The sequence below is a fragment of the Polypterus senegalus genome, chromosome 18 (genome assembly GCF_016835505.1).
Source record: "Polypterus senegalus isolate Bchr_013 chromosome 18, ASM1683550v1, whole genome shotgun sequence".
NCBI lineage: Eukaryota > Metazoa > Chordata > Cladistia > Polypteriformes > Polypteridae > Polypterus > Polypterus senegalus.
In genome coordinates this window covers 49,466,238-49,484,054 of record NC_053171.1, presented here as the reverse complement: position 1 = coordinate 49,484,054, position 17,817 = coordinate 49,466,238, and the positions used below count along the sequence as shown (strand labels likewise).

Here is a 17,817-nt window from a genome sequence, read left to right as displayed (position 1 = left end):
ATTACAAATTGACGTGAAATTTAAAGAAGCACAACAAATTAACAGATTTTGTACAGTTAAAAAAATAAGTAAACCACATTTATTTGAGTTCCATTTCTCTCTTCTGTGGCCTTCCATCATCTGTGAAAACCAGATGATTAAGTGAATTTTCAGTTCTCTTCAAGAGAACTCTCTAAAATTCCACTTATTCTACAATATTTCAGGGTCATAGGGTCATGGTTTTAAGAAACAGGGCATCTCCTGGGAAGATTGGGCACCAGGCTGGACCTACACCTGCAAGGGATGTCTTCCTGTTGCAATGTCTACTGACCTGCGTGTCCTGACTGGGTCAGTTTAAATTTCATCAGTAACCCTAATGCATGTGTCTTTGGGGATGTATGAGGAAAACCAGAGTATTATGAGGAAAATAAATGTGGACTTTAGGAGAACATGCAAACTCCACACAGATGTGGACCCCGGCACATGCAATTCAGAGGATAGAGGATGCTGCATCTGTGAGGCAGTGGCACTAACCACTACACCATTACGCCACCTTCTTCTTAAAATGTAAGGTTTTCATAATTCCAGTTTCACTTGAGCAGTTTTGTGTCTGCTTTCCACTATGTATTGAATTTTAAGAGAGATGCATTCTTTCTTGTTCTCATCATTGTTGACAGAATGACAGAGCTGACACATTTGCTTCTGAGGAGTTGGTATGTCAGTATGCCTAGTTGAGGAAGTAGAGTGTGATAGGAGTGGCTGTTTTGTTTATGTACTTATTATTGCTTTATTTATGACACCGCATTTATGCAATGTTAAATGTATGTTCTCTAAAAGATTTAAACATCCTCCTCATTCTGCAATCCCAGCTACATTTATTAAAGGACAGCTTATATAAAAGCACCTCTGACATAGAACTGAATGCCAAGAGAAACAGGTTGGTCTCTGTTTCATACTCTTCTTGTCTTTATTTTGAATTAAAATGACTAGCACGTTATTACAAGCTCCGTACATTAAAAATAATCACTTTCCGTGGAGAAGCAATTAAAACAGCATGCAGTGTGGAATCAATCAAAATCACAATAATTGTGCTTTAACCATGTCAGTCACACTACTGCCAAGGGTGTCAAAGTCAAAGACAGGGAACTGCTGAGTTTCATTTAGCACATCTGATGTTTCAGTTCTTGCCCAGCATTGTATTTTAATAGCATAAAGACAGTAGAAAAGTAATCACTTTTAACATAATAACAAGGGACTGATTTGTCTTGTGTATGGTTAACTTCCAAATGTACTCATGCATGGCAATTTGTCATGTAAGAAGTGCAAGTGTTGTTTTAATTCACATATTTTTAGTGTAATAGGATGCCCATTTTCCGTGGGGTTACCCAAGAGGGCACAAGGAGGGGACGAGGCTCAGAGACCACCTAAAAAGAAGGCAGTCACCAGGGGCCTCATGTATAACATCATGCGTAGAACCAATTAGCATGAAAAGTAACGCGCGTGCACACACCTACTGTCCCCCCCCAGCTCCTCCCAGAATTACGCCTCTTTGAATATGCAAATTAATATAAATAGCCCTTAAGCTCAGTGTTCTGTGAAAAGACAATGGCAAAACCACGAGGAAAATTAGAACGATTTCAGCGAATACCAAGTGGAGAAAGGAAAAACATACTATTTGTTGGTTTAAACAGTGGTATAAACAAGAAAAGGAAGTTGATCGAGTGACATAGTGTGTCAGAGAAACTCAAAAAGTTCACAAAGTCGCACAGTGCCCGAAATAAAGAAGAAGTTGTCAGATATCAAATTCGCTGTGAAAACCCAAGTTGTAGCCCACCATCTGAGTTTTATATGAAAGCTTATTAGGGCACAGAGAAAAAAAAATAGGCACACAGTGGAAAAAAAGCACGAAATGTCAACTTTAATCTTGAAATTTCCACTTTAATCACATAGTTTATTTTGTCATTAAAATAGAACATCATAAACTTCATCTTAAAATCGTTTAATTTACTAGTTTCTCAAATCCCATCGTAACTAAAGTAGCATGTTAAATGTTTTGTTTTGTATTTGATCTTCTATGTGCTCTATGTGCTTCCGTGATTTGTCTTCCTTCGACAGGACACAGAATCCATTACATTTGTAATATTATAGCTCTCTAAATAATTACAATACTGAGATGTATACTTGATATAATTTTCATGATGACAGGAGTAAAAGCATGTTATTAAACATGGGAACATGGTGGCGCAGTGATTGTGCGCGACCTTTGATGAAATAATTTATTGCAGCAGTACTGTCTCTTTCAAACGTACTAATCCTCAATTCCTGTCCTTCCTTTTCTTTCTCCAAATACCCAATCGCCACACAATCAACTCTGCAATAGACGTTAAGCCATCTGTAAGCTTATAATGCCGATTCTTCAAAACTTTTAAGGAACATTGAATATCTTCGTAGTACGTTTCGTAATGTACATTTATCCTTCACGCCAGTCCCAGTGAAGCATACAGTGCGAGGCAGGAACAATCTGTAAACGGTGCGCCAGATCCTTGCTAGTGTAGCAACACCGTGTCCTTTAATTATTAACAATATAGATTATTTAAATGAAGTTAGTTTTATCTGGATAATATAATAAACATATTTTGCTGCATTTCATCTTAAAAAGGATATCATCATCATATGTAAATACGCACTTTATAAAGTGGCTCAGGTTGTGCAATATTATAACCGTAGTGCAAGTTTACAGTGAGGTGATTGTACTTAAAAGTACAAACAGTTCTACAAGGAGCACTTCATTAAGTGTGTTTATAGTTCTTGGGATGAAACTCTTTCTGAACCGCGAGATACGTACAGGAAAGGTTTTGAAGCGTTTGCCGTGTGAGAAGCAGTTCAAATAGGAAGCATGGCTGAGGCAGCATGTGCTTGATGCTGTATACCGATAATTCTTTTTCAGATCAGCTGCTCCGAGTGGTGCAGTGAGAGTAATATGGAAAAAGATGATCCGCTGTGGCAATCCCTAATGGGAACAACTGAAAGAAGAAGAAGACGGTGCAGTGAGAGTAACAATGCTAAAGCAGCTATGGTATTTAGAACAGTTTGACCATTCTGTGGCCCATTATATTGTTACAGGTTAATTACAATCAGATGCATTAAACTAATAAACAATATGCGGTGTGACAGATAGGGGGCGCTGTCTTCCCCTTGAACCCTCAGACCAAATGCCAGACACCAGATAAAAGTCCAATTATTATTTATTTTATAATAATAATGTGCACCAAGCACCCTCCACTCCACAATACTCATAAATATAAAATAATTCAATAATAAATCAATAATCCTCCAATCTCCCAGATGCGTTGCCACCCTTCCTCCTGACTTACTTTCTCTGTCTGGGATTTCCCATAGTCCTTTATAGTTCATGACCCGGAAGTGCTTCTGAACCCTCAGTCCATGTGACTTCCTAACACTTCCGGGTTCTTTTTCATCGCGGAAGTATGTCACTTTCTCTGTCCCTGTGATCAAGACGTACTTCCAGGTTATAGGGCAAATAAAAGTCTCTGAGTCTCCCTGCAGCGTCCCCTTGCGGCCCCCTTGGTATTTAGCAGGGCTGTGAAGGAAAACTCCAATGTCCATGATGCCCTGCTGGAATTCAGGGCACCTCCATGCTGCTGGAAGGGCTCTATCTAGCGGCGTGGGGGTATTGGCCAGGATGAATGGCCGGCCATATCTCACAGTGGTTAATTTCAGTGTATTTATAAAGCCACGTCAGTAATGTGGATCTGAAAAAGAGTAATCACACAGGAACAGTAGCACTGCTTTGATGCTGAGTGCCGCCAGTCTGCAAAACCAAGCAGAGAACTTGCGTACACCAGGGTATGAGGTACCGTGGAAATCTGCATAGCTTTACACCAAGTTTAGCTTTTATACATCGCGATTTGAACGTGGAAATGTTCGTACGCAACATTTTTGTGCGTACACACCGTTTATACATGAGGCCCCAGGGGTTCAGATTCACTGTATACCTCTGAAGTATTTCACCCAACTGAGGATAATGTTGTGGGGGATTGGCAAGAGACTAGGACACCACGTAGGGTGCAAGCAGCATGTGGTCCAAAGCCCACAAATGGAAAGTAGTACTCCATACTGACATTTCCCCATTCTTGCCTTATGACTACCGGTAGTTAACGGAGGTGTACCGTCAGTTCAGATCACACTAGCAACCCTTATTTATTACAATAAGATGCCTGTTTGCACCTCTAATGTGGGCCTCAGGTATAACGTGTGCATATCAGCATGCCTACGGATCTTCACAAGGATAGCCCACCACCATTATTCATCACGAACGGCCATTAGTACCGGCAGGTCTTTTTTTCCACTTCAGGCAGTGGGTAAAGTAATTATTACTGGAGGTCCTCTGTAATTTTAGTCCCATCTGACTCACTCAAGCGGATATGTTGAGTCACATATTGCTGGGTTAACCTGGAGTTATTTTTAAGGACTTTTTATAGAAGGTAAAATTCACTGTAATTTTTACTGAGAGGTGAAAATGCGGTCCTTAATAAGCTACTGACATGAGCGATTCGGAGAGGACTAAATGACAGAGGTCCTCTAGTAATAATTACTCATCCTGACCTCCTGGTGTAAAACTAGCCCTGACCAAATAAGGCTGTTGAATGAAGTTGCAGTTTTAAGGGAAATGTCCTGATGTTGTCCTCATTCCTGCTATTTAGTCTCTGGTGCTTTGAATATTATTTGTTATTTATTATTTGGATTTTTTGTTTCTTTATCATTATTCCACTGCCATTTTGGAAGCATTTCCGCTGTTGTGCAGCCATTCTCTGGTTGTTTCTTAAGGCTGCTATTATATTATGCACCTGTTGTTATGTGGTTTGCTGTCCCATGATCCCCTGCAATTGCTCATGTGATGTCATTATCCATCGGCTATTTAAGATAGCAGCTCACACTTAATAAAAAGATCACAGTTGGTTTGCTTTGTGTTTTTTTTTTGGCTAGAGTCTCTTTTGTTAGCTTGACAAACAGACCTTTGCTTTTCTGTTTTGACCTTTGCTCTGCATTTTGACTTTTTCTGGCCTTTTGCTTATCTTTTCAGCCACAAGCTTGCTTATCTACTGATTGGTTCTTTATTCAAGTTCAGCTTGTTCTCAACAGTAAGTAAACCAGAATCTCTTTGAGATTTGGACCGACAGTATAAAGACTGCATAAGGCTCAGGAGTGCAGGGAGACCAGGGACCACTAGGGGGAGTTATAGTGCGGTGTCTATGAAGGAATAGAATGGCTTTCCTGCCACTGGAAGTGATTCCAGATACTGGGCAGTCGTGACTTCAGTATGCAATTCAAAGCTCCTATGCAAGAGAACAAATTGAGTCTATAGGTGTGAGTAGAGTTAAGTCAAAAGCTCAAAAGCAGAAGAAGAAGATCAAGAGAGCCAGTGAGGGTAAGCAGGTCCATGCTTTGTAGCATATGAGAAGTGGGCTACCCCACCTAACAGACAAGGGTTTTGAATATCTGTGCAGGCAGGTCCACTGATGCAACTGGGGTTTGCTATTTTTATAGTAAAACAGCATTTTTGATATCTGTTGCTCTTTTTGCAACAAGATTGCCCCGTTTGGTGAATTTGTATATTCTTTTCATACCTGCTGGGTTTGCAGACTTCAGCTGACTACAATACCAGACTGGAGTAAGTTGTAAAAATATGGAAAGATGTGTTAAGATAGAAGGTACATGCCTGGGCACTGATTGCTATGAAACAGCCAGACAATGGGAGAGACAGAATATACAGTACATTAGTATTAAAACATCAAGATGAATCCCAAAGTCAGCTTTAGCCCTCAATGGGAAATTCAGTTTCTTATTTGCATTAAAATTCGGCCATCTATCCATTTAGTCCACTTCAGAGTCACAAGGACCAGATTAGGAGTAAAGGAAGGAGCCAAGTGTGGATGGAGCACCTAACATAACACAATGCAACACGTGAGAACATTCTTAGGCCTGCTTAGTCCAATTAGTGTTCATTAACTTATGTCAAAGGTTAATCTCCATTACAAATGAATAGCAAAAAATGTCAATCAAAAAATGTTGCTAACTAAAGGAGAAACTCTCACCTTTGTTCAGTTAGGGTCTGTAGAAAACTTGGTTGAGCATACGGAAAACATGTTTCTGATGCAAAGACAAATGTGGTGTGGTGGGTTTTTATCTACTCATCTTTGAAATAAGTGCTTTTCTGTGCAATTTAGGCAAGTGGGTGATAGATATCCTGTCTACTGCTCTGCTGACTGACTGGTCTTCATTGCACTCTTCTTTATATTAATTTCAATAAATACATTTTTGTTTTCTTGCATGGGAGCAAAAAGCAAAATCAAAGTGTTTTTTTCAATTAACATACACTATACTGTATGTCATTCATTTCAATAATAATGTTTGATTAGATTATCAGAAATTATATACTTTATCTAGCTGAAATACCCAGCATTGCCCAGGAGGAAAATAAAGTGTTTTTTTTAATTGTTTGAGAAAAACATAATTAAAAAAAAACACAACTTTAAAAATAAAAATAAATTAACAAACAATAAAGACTAACTAATGTGCTGGTTTTGCGGTCTTGCATGTATGTTATCATCCAGCTGACACTCAGAACCATCCAACTCTATTTTATTTGAAAAGCAACAGGGGTGCGGTGCTGCTTAAACATAAAGAATGCTGGCAATCGCCTGCTATATACTAACTGTGTATGCATGTGCTGTTAAAAGCACGGGATCCTAAGAAAGTATTGAAATCGTCAGAACTACTCTGGGCATCTCTCTGCTATGAGGATTTGTGTTGTCGACGTACTCACATCGTTTGTGCATTAGCAGCTAAGCGACTGTCGTTGCCCGGGAGAAAGATAAAGTTTTTTTTTAAATTGTTTGAGAAAAACATAATTAAAAAAAACACAACTAACAAACAATAAACCTGGGTTCGCTTCCCGGGTCCTCCCTGTGTCGACTTTACATGTTCTCCCAGTATCTGCGTGGGTTTTTCCCCGGTGAGCTGGCGCCCTGCCCAGGGTTTGTTTTCTGCCTTGCGCCCTGTGTTGGTTGAGATTGGCTCCAGCAGACCCCGTGACCGTGCAGTTAGGGTATAGCGGGTTGGATAATGGATGGATGGATAAAGACTCACTAATGTGCTTGTCTTGCAGTGTTGTATGTATGTTATTATCCAGTTGATGCTCGGAACCGGCCAACTGTATTTAATTTGAAAAGCAACAGGAGCACGGTGCTGCTCAAAAATAAAGAATGCTGGTAGTCGCCTGGTATATACTAACTGTGTAACAGCAAGGGATCCTAGAAAGTATTTAAATCATCAGAGCTACTCTGGGCATCTCTCTGCTAGAAGGATTCATGTTGGCAAAGTACTAGCATCGTTGCTGGAGCCCTCACCCCGACTCTACGTGTCACATCCGGACCTACAGACACACACACTTCCACGCGTAGAACTCGATTTAATTTCAAAAGCAACAGGGGCGCAGTGGAGCTCAAACATAAAGAATGCTCACAGTCGCCTCCAGTTCCCCCTCTGGTGGCCGTTCTGAGTGTCAACTGGATGATAACATGCATACAAGACTGCAAGATCACCCCCATCCTACCCAGAAGGGGGTGGGTTAGGGTTGATTTCACCCAACAGTATTTTTAGTCGACCAATGAGGAACATGTGTACCAAGTTTCATGAAAATCGCTCTAGCCGTTTGGACGTGATGCTGGAACATACATACACACTTTGACTTTTATATATATAGATGAGCTATTGATTTTCTAAACCAGTATTCCCAATTGTTGTAAATTATGGGCATGAACAATCCCCTGATTGGACATAAGTATGTCCTTGGCCCTGTTTAAAAGTGTCCTTACCCAAGCAAATATGAGTTGCCAAAAAAAATGAAGAATTTGAACTGTACAAGTAAAATTATAGACAGCAACTGACTCGACTATTCATGACGTATATTTAACAAGGAGCATTTAGATCTCCAAATAGAAGGCACCCACATCAGCGCTCTTTCTGCAGGTCAAGTGAGACACGACCCCACCAGATGCGGTACAAAATCATAATACGATTCCATCTTTTTTTTAATATTCATAAAAACTTTTAACTTTATTTTCCTAAGCATTTTCTCCAATGTTCTATCACATGCTCAGTGCAATTACTCATATAGAAAAATACTGTGTGTGAAATTGTGTTTGTGTCAGATGTTAGATGTCTGTTTCCAGTTGAGGAGCTGGACTAATTGCCACTGCAGTGTTCTCTATAGCCTTGATTTTGTGCACTTGTCCAACCTGAACTCTACAGTTTAGTGAAGGGGTTTGAAGGTCATTGGCTGTATATAAATGAAGACCGCCTATTTTTTTTAAATCACACATTTGCACTTTCAGTTCAAGCTTTTCCCAGTTAAAGATATGCTGTATATGCCAGCATAGAGGTATGAAAAGTCCAGAAACATATCTCCCTTAAATGTAGATACAGTAATTTAAGAAAGAAAGAAAGAAAGAAAGAAAGAAAGAAAGAAAGAAAGAAAGAAAGAAAGAAAGAAAGAAAGAAAGATCAATACCAGGAATGTACTGTCCACAAGACATTAGGCTGCATTTTGATTTTCATCCTGAGAAGGACTGCGCTAAATCTGATCACATACAGTATGGTATGCATGGCATAAACTTCAGGTACATTTGATGATTTAGTTAACTGATTTTTAACTTGGAGCATTTTAATATTTTTTGTTTCTTCTTCAAAGATTCAGTAATGCCATTTTTTATTACATATTTTTGCTGCCATGAGTCATTTTCAAAAAGAACAGTGATAATAAAATAAAATTTCATATATTAGTTGACTACATTAAACACATGCTTTATAACAGCATTTTATAAAGTCACATAGTTACAAACGTAGCCCAGATAGGCTTGTGGTGACTCAGTATCTTTCACAGACAGCAGAATCCCAGATAAGTGATGATGACGTTGATTGGTGTCTTATTGTTAGTTGCTGGTTGTGGAGGGTCTGTGACTAACTGTAGTTCAAATTTCTCAAACATAGAATTTTAGAGGGCGGCACGGTGGTGTAGTGATAGCGCTGCTGCCTCGCAGTTAGGAGGCCTGGGTTCGCTTCCCGGGTCCTCCCTGCGTGGAGTTTGCATGTTCTCCCCGTGTCTGCGTGGGTTTCCTCTGGGCGCTCCGGTTTCCTCCCACAGTCCGAAGACATGCCGGTTAGGGGGATTGGTGATTCTAAATTGGCCCTAGTGTGTGCTTGCTGTGTGGGTGTGTTTGTGTGTGTCCTGTGGTGGGTTGGTACCCTGCCCAGGATTGGTTCCTGCCCTGTGTTGGCTGGGATTGGCTCCAGCAGACCCCCGTGACCCTGTGTTTGGATTCAACGGGTTGGAACATGGATGGATGGATAGAATTTTAGAGAGAAGTATCTAATGGAAATTTGCATCTCTGTTGAAGTCTCACTCTAAACTCTTTGGCCACTTTGGACCATAATAGATAGCATTTAATTCTGGCACTTTGGTGATATAATATAGTGGAGGAAAAAGATTGAATCAGGCAGATAATGCAGCCATTTTAATATTCTAAGTGCAACAAAAATACTGAGTTCATATTTGTTCACTATATGTTTACAGCTTGATCCTTAAAAATGTCTTTTGTCTAGATATATTTTTTTTATTGTTTTATTTGTAATTTACCTCAAGCAGCAGGAACTTGCATTACACCAAACCTGGTAATTGCCTAACTTGTACTGGGGATCCATTTTGATGTGAGGAGCAGCTGTCGAGCAAGTAAAAGTGGCAAATATACAAAATATAGCAGTTGTAGTGACCTCTCTCCAAGTAAATTGGAAACTGTAAACTAATCTGTAGTCAAAATCATACAGAATGTTTCTCTGTGTTAAGATTATGATGTCCAGAATGCAGTGCATAACCCTATCCAGTCCAAGGTGCCATTATAATGGATGGACAGCATTAACGGAAGCATATCCTGACTGGAAAGGCTGGTGTTTCCTTTCCAGGTTGAGAAGATGATATACTGTAATTGAGGGACAGAGGGAGACTGCCTGTCATGGCCATGTGTTCCCCCAGTACACTGGATGGCATCATCCCTCTGTGAGGCTTCCATATTGACACCCCAGGTGCTGCATGGGAATTGTAGTGCCAATGATTAGCCCTGTTGTTTTTTAAATATCTAAATATTCAGCTTCATTTTGACTCTGTATTTAATGCATTAAGAATGTTTATTGAGAACGTTCAGTAATAGTCTTAGTAGTAGTTTTCACTTTAATATTATTAGTAGTAGTAACAGCCGTCTTTTATATATTAGTAGTAGTATTAGTATTTATTACTATTAGTAGTAGTGGTAGTGGTATTTTATTAGTAGTATTAATATTTATTAGTAGTAGTAGAAGTAGTAGTAGAAGTGTTTTATTAGTAGTATTAGAATTTACTTTCCATCCATTATCCAACCCGCAATATCCTAACTACAGGGTCACGGTTGTCTGCTGGAGCCAGTCCCAGCCAACACAGGGTACAAGGCAGGAAACAAACTCCTGGCAGGGCACCAGCCCACCGCAGAGTATTTATTATTAGTAGTAGAAGTAGTGGTAGCAGTAGTACTAATATTAAAATTATTGTTTTCTTGTTGTCATATTACATGTCACAAGTGATACTGTTGACTATATCAAGTAACAAACAGTAACAGCACATTGATACCCTGGACTAATTTCATTATTAGGAACTAAGAATTAATTTATAAATGAAACAAATGAATTTGTATGTCACTGCCATTAAATACCATTAAGGTCCAAATCTTGGGATTGCCCTCGGGTGGCAGCCACGCTCCCTGGTACATCTGTGGAGTGAACTTTTCAAACTTAAGCTCATCAAGACATTCTTGAGGTCGCCCATGACACAATGGCACATAAGCAGCTTGGCTGTCAACATCAACTCAGACCTTGCACAGCAGCTGTGGTGTGATGACCTCATAGATGAATTTGCTTTCAAAAAATGTAGACGTGTACTGTTGTGATATGCAAAGAGACTGGTGAAACCCCTAAATATTCACTTTCAAGTCTGTATTAGTATTAAAAATGTTTTTATTTGAAATTTAAAATGGGTAATGTTTGTGATATGTGCTTCGTTTTGTTTATTTGTTATACATTTACTGCTCAAATTAAGGCCGTTAATAGAAATACTGTAAAGGATTCAGGGAGGGGAGTTTAGAGAGGTGGTGGGGACAAGAAGTGGATTCCGATGAGGACCTCTGTTGAGGCTCAGCACTGATTATATAGTAGCAGTGCTACTAGTACAACCTGTTGTTTTTATCTTTTTCATTATTGATTTTTAAAGTGTCCAGCATTCTGATCATTCTTGTAAAAATTATAACTTGGCTTGTAAGTCGCCTTGGATGAAGTCGCATGCTAAATAAATAAATAATATGCAGAAAACCATTGTTTTCAGTCGTTTACTGGCCTCGCGCTGTCACCTGTCCGCCTGCTAGTTAGCACTGACACTGGTAAACGTAGTGTATGTGGTCTGCGGATGTATTCTCTCCGTGTTATTGTGACTTGTTCCTTTTCCCCTCCAAGCTGTTTGATTTTCAACTTGAAACCGTCGCTGTCAAGGCAGACAGCAGTTAGCCCAGAATTGGACTCTTGATTTCTTCAACGGCCGGACCCGCTACTGTCTTCATCAATCGCTCTTCAACGCTGCTCAGGTCTTCTAAGGCTCCACGCGCTCCCCGGGATTTCGTCGCCGTGGCTTGCAAGTACTCATCGCCACCCAATTGCCTCACTACATTCACCCGGGGTCAGAGGCAACTTGTATGCCACACGTGCGTCTGAGGTTCGCTTCATCAGCATGGAGACGTGGTTCAAAATGATCTTTAGGCGTGGTATGACCCAGGGGCGCTACACTTCTGATTACAAAAAAAATAAGACATTACTACCAAACTTAGGTGAGCTGAGAGATATCTGCACGTACAGCGATATGGCCATCAATAGTATTTTCATGCCACTGATCCGCGTTAATTTAAACTGAAACTAAACACTGGCCAGTCGAACTTACAGACATTTACATTTTAATTGTAGTATTAGAAAAAATAAATATCCCATAAGCCACCTCAACAACCACACTCCACCCAAAAAAAGTTGGTATTAACCACCTACGACTAGACTGTTGTTATTTATAACTTAAATCATTATTGATGATGTAAGAACCAATACGCCAGCCTCACGTTTACGCCTTCCTCTTACTAGTGTGAACTGCAAGTGAAGCCAAGCCAGAGTGCAGGAGGAAGTCGGAGGCAAGTAGCCGTTCGCAGGTACAGTTGTCCGATTGCGATCGAGTCGATTGTCGCGGCACCAGCTCGCGGTCCTTCTGTGCGCATTCAGCCTGCGTGCCTGTGAGCGCACAGAGGCAGAGACTTTTCGGGATGTTTCAAGCAAAGAACTGTGCGTTTGTGTTATCGGCTGTTAGCCTTTGTCGCCCTCTGCCCTAGGAGCTCTTTGCATGTTTGCATGACGGGGACAGCACGCTGTGTTTTCGTGTAATTTTATCTTAAGCTTCTCCTTTCACATGATGAGAATGGCTGTCGAATTCGGAACCGGCAGGGCACATCATCCAAACTTAGTTGGATCAGGTGTGCAGTCAGTTGAACAGCACTTATCAAAGTCGTATATAGTGGTTAATAACAGGGGGAGGAAACAACCATTCAAAAGGCACAATTCAGTAACCGAGTCACACTTGTTACATGGCAGGAAACGTCTAAATAGCAAAGACGTTGTGTTTTTTATGTAATAATGGGCATCTTAGCCTTTTATTCCCAATCAGTTCTTTCTTTCTTTCTTTCTTTCTTTCTTTCTTTCTTTCTTTCTTTCTTTCTTTCTTTCTTTCTTTCTTTCTTTCTTTCTCAGGGATGGGATGAACACTGCTAACTTGTAGAAATTCTATGGCCACTTTCATTAGCCTCACTAAATGCAATTATCTTCCTTAGGTCAACTGGGTAAGAAGGCATCTGAGATTTGCCAGTCGCCTTCAGGGCACCAAAGAAGCCACTTTCTGCATCCATGGATAATGAGAGTACAGAACACTACAATGCTTCTGAAATAGTAATCTCTTTGGTTTACATCTCCGTGACAATCTTCAGTATTCCAGCCAACCTTTTGTCACTTTTTGAGTTCAGCAGGCAGCTGAAAAAGAAAAATGAACTTGCAGTCTACCACATGAATCTGGCAGTGGCAGATCTCCTGTTAAGCATAAGTCTGCCATTCTGGGTTTATATTGCTTTAGAACATCCATCTGTGAAGAAAAGCGCAGCACTTACATTTAACTGTTTCCTTACCTTTTTGAACTATTACGGAAGTGCGACATTCCTATGCTGCATTGCAGTTGACAGGTACTTGGCCATTGTGTACCCCCTAAGGTTTTATGTTTTGAGAAAAGTAAAATTTGCTGTTTACATCAGCTTCATTATCTGGACTTTACAACTGCTGCTCACTTCTGTTCTGGTTTTTTCAAGTGAGACCATTACGGATAGCAACAGCAGTTCATTTTGCACCACAACTTGTTCGGACAATGATTGGAAAGTTAGAACTTTCAGTTTTTTACGATTTTTTATAGGCTTTTTTATTCCTTCCTCACTTATAATCTTCTGTGGCTATGGGATTTACAAAGGTGTCATGCAAAACAAGGCTACCGGCAAGCACGAGAAGAGTACAGTTAACAAACTGCTCTTGGGCATAATAGTAACCTTTTTAATCTGTTTTGGCCCCTATCATGTTGTCCTTCTCATTTGCAGTGTGAAAAACTACGAAAGCTCAGAGAGTCTAGAGTTGGTCGTCACAATAACAGGCTGCCTTATAACCTTAAACTGCATTGCAGACCCTCTCCTCTACTGCTTTGTACATGAAAAAGCTAGAAAGAATTTTGTGAACACCATGTTGCTTTGTAAAAAAAGGCATTGTTTGTGTAGTAACGATGAGGTATAATCAGGTAACTGTTTACAACTGTACAGTAAGATATCTATGGCTATAATAATAAACATGAAAAATGAAACAGAGGAATTTAAAATATGTATGCACTCTTTAGGTTTAAACAGCATGTATAAAAATGTCAACATAGTGAGAATGATGTTGGATGACAAATACTAGTTGTTAATGCTGAGTTCTTTAAAGGCATCGTGTACTCTGCATATCCCGATACACTGCAAGACTGATGGCGCTAAATTGAAGCTGCCTGTGCTTTGGCAGCACCAAGAAAAGAAGACTGCCACTCGGCTGAGTTTCACTTGGCATGCTTTAGTAGATGTGAGTTTAGTCCAAGTACAAGTAAAGCACCTCTCAGCTTTGTGAAATAATAGCGGGTAATAACAATAGACTTCAAGTTGGATCCTGTAGAATGAAACTGAGGCAGCATGGTGGTGTGGTGTTTAGCGCTGCTTCCGTGCTGGTTGTTTCTTTTATGGAGTTTGCACATTCTTCTTGTGTCTTCATGGGTTTTCTTGATGTATTCTGTTTGATCTCTGAGATTCCAAAGACATATGCTGGGTTAATTGTTGTTACTAAATTTCCCCTATTTAATTGAATATGCCTTGTAATGGACCAGTGCCCATACATGGATGGATCCTACCTTGTACCTGATACTGCTGGAGCTGGCTTCCCACACGGTTTCTCTCTCGTGGCGGGAGAAAGTTTGAGAATATTTGTTATAGAATGAAGCAAAAGAGATAAGAACTGAATAAAAATAGCTCTGGAGGGCAATTATAGTTGAAGTGTTTGTATATCCACAGTCACACTGATATATTGTCTCCTTTTTTAACTCGCACAACTTCTTTGAGTGATGTCTCAATGCTGTGCCTTCCAGGGTTTTCACGTCCTAATCCTGACACCCCTTTTAGGAGACCTTAAGGTCAGATTGCTCACCCCCAACCTTATTTATAGTGACTGATAATATATATGACCTTAACTTTTAGAACAGATGACATAAAGGATATTATTGTAGGTTGTAAACAGATGAAGCAGCCTAAATTCATTAAAGTCAATAGTTGTTAAAACTGACCCAAAGGACATGGCAGTGTTTAAAATGTGTGGCAGCTGTACAAAAATGTGACATTTGGAAACTTTTTTTAGTCTTTTTGTAAAGTTAGGCACTTTACTGAAATTCTTCACATTTCCAAACTGAGAACATGACATTTAGGATGTTTTTATGGATGGTGAACAGCCAAACCACCATAAAAGCAGAAGAAACTCTGTTAAAGTAAGGGGTGGATCAAAACTGACCCATAAGACATGGCAAGGTTAAGCTTTTTCAGAAAGTGTACAAGTTAAATATTTTGGGGTGTTTACCTTTTTTTTTACTTTTCATGAATTTGTGGAAATGTCAAGGTTTCACCCTGAACAGTTGAACTTTAGGGTACTTTTACTGATTGCAAATACAAAAACAGGTCATATTTGACCCAAAGAAGTTGTAAGGATTAATTATTTTTAGGTTCTACAGTCAAATGGCAGTGTTCTGTCATGATACACTGTGTCACAAAAGAGTCCAAAAGACATAAAAAAAAAGGTTTGGAGCAGCCACCCATACAGTACATTGTGCCCTGGCTGAAAATGGATAATTTGAATGGAATTCTTAACAGGTTTAAATCCAAAACAGAACTGACTCAAGATGAGAAATATGGCAACTTTAAAGGCCAAGAAAGGAAGTGATGTCATCCATGGGGCTGGGACCAGAAGTGACATCATCCATGGGGCCAGAACCTTGTGGGATTTCCCGTGGTTGGTCAGCAGAGGATTGAGAGAGTGAATTAGTGCAACTCGCCACCCCCTGATCTGACATGGAACTACCATTATTCAGGCCCTTTAGCTGCCTCCCAATTACACATGTCTGACAACTGTATTAAGTCAGTACATGCTAGTAGTCCATAGCCTGACAGCATTCAAGGTGCCCCAAAACACAAATAAAGCACAAAGTACTGTATTTTGAAATCAAAGTCGCCAATATTTATTACAGTATTTGTTATTGAGATAAAGAAAAAAAATCCACAAAAAAAAAAGGTATCATGAAGAAGCGAACAATCCATAACAATAATATGCAACAATCAAGCAAAACAAAAATAGTTGTATCTAACAAACTGGAAAAAATGGATAAATTATTAAAAATATTCATGCAAAGCAGTTACAGTCCAAAGCTGCCAAAAAAAGAAGTGGTAGAAAGAAAAAGGTTGAATAATTAATCCAAGGGTTCTGTAGCAGTCAAAATCTCCCCCAAAATCTAGGAGAAACCCTGGCTTAAAAAGATTGAAAAAATACCTTCATAACAGCCAACAGCATGGGGGGGGGAAGAAACTTTGCAATATGCATAATAGCGACAACCTATCCTCCTCACTGACCTTTCTGAACTAATAGCATGGAGGTCTTTTAAACATTTCATACCTACTCGCCTTAGGGCAATGGGCTCATAACATTGTGATAGCGAGAGGGGGTCAACCCCCTTATCCTCACCTTCTTCCTACACATAAATGATCTTCCCTACATTTCACAAATTTCCAGGGATTATTTCTAAACTCTTACACAACAACTAAACATAAACTCCACAAACAAGCAAGGTAAAACTACTATCACCCTCGCACTACAACTGCTTTCCCCCTTTCCCGTTTCGTTACTCATGACTGTAGCAAAATCAGCTGCTTGCCGGCTTTTAGCAGCACAAAGGGAGTACATAGCCTCCCACACTCAGAATGAAAACTGCACATCAGTTGACCACTAACGCAGGTAGTCCGCTAAAAGAAGGAGACTCTACCAACCCAGTAAGTGAAGGCATTACAGATAATCTTAAAATCTAATATTTACTGCAATGATGTGCTAACATTATGTGTCTTATATGGAGATTCATTTAATGTTTCAAATCTTTTAGCACTGCACCTGTCAACTCTATACTGTGTTCTATTTGGCTAAATACCGGCTGCTACTGGTTCTTCCTGCTCCTCGCACCATCAAAAGACCCGCTGATGATTCTACTACAGTCACATGTTCCTACCCCAGTTTTGTGTATTTTATATAATTAATTCAGGTTTCACTGTCTGACTGGTGATCTTGGTTTTTTTACATGTACTAGATGGCCATGGTGTCATATTATTGGTGTGGACACATGAATCAGTAAATGATGTTTTTCATCTTATGAAAGTAGGCCTGGGGATGTGATTATTAGCACTTCTGATTCTACTAGCAAAATACCCGCGCTTCGCAGCGGTGCCTTAAAATTTTTATTAAGAAGAAAATTAAACCTTTTTAAACTGAGGGAAAATATACCAATAATTATTTGTTAAGGATCTCTTTGTATACCACATTGTGAGTTTGGCCCTCCGGTTGTAATATGACCAAGCTGTGCGTTGAGCTTACTCTTGAGCATGCAAGTACAGTTGGCCATGTGAAAAGTAATCTTGTTTCAGATCTCACAGCTTGGATTGCTGCTGTCATAATCAGTTTGAGTTTCATGGTTTGTTTCAATTACAAAAGTATTTGTAGGACTTGTGTTGAGGAGACATTTGGCATCTGTCAAGCGTTGTAAGTATACAACCGGTTTCATCGATAACTTCAACTCCAGATTTTAAGAGTTTAAACATTCGTAAACACTGAGCTGCAGGCTATGGACGTATATATGTACGTAAGTAGGATTCAGTTAGCGTTGGGAACCCGCGTACCAAATTTCTTGAAGATGGGCCCATAAGTAACAAAGACCGTTGAAAAGTTCAATATGGCGGCCGACAGTGGCATCATACCACAGAAATAAGTACGCACATCGGTTTTGGTTAGCAC

The 17,817-nt window shown here is 39.7% G+C and overlaps 1 protein-coding gene across 2 annotated transcripts in view; it reads left to right on the top strand.

Annotated features, from left to right (window-relative positions):
* The window catches only part of LOC120518959 (psychosine receptor-like), a 59,075-nt gene extending 44,153 nt beyond the window's left edge, over positions 1–14,922 (top strand). The window contains exons 1-2 of one of the 2 annotated variants that reach the window (XM_039741999.1): positions 12,209–12,326; positions 12,999–14,922. In XM_039741999.1, the coding sequence (XP_039597933.1) occupies positions 13,072–13,992 (921 nt within the window). In that variant the 5' untranslated portion in view covers positions 12,209–12,326; positions 12,999–13,071 and the 3' untranslated portion in view covers positions 13,993–14,922. Of the gene's footprint in view, positions 1–12,208; positions 12,327–12,998 lie in introns of those variants that run through there. The other variant, XM_039742000.1, reaches the window with a different exon arrangement.
* Positions 14,923–17,817: the final 2,895 nt, after the last annotated feature.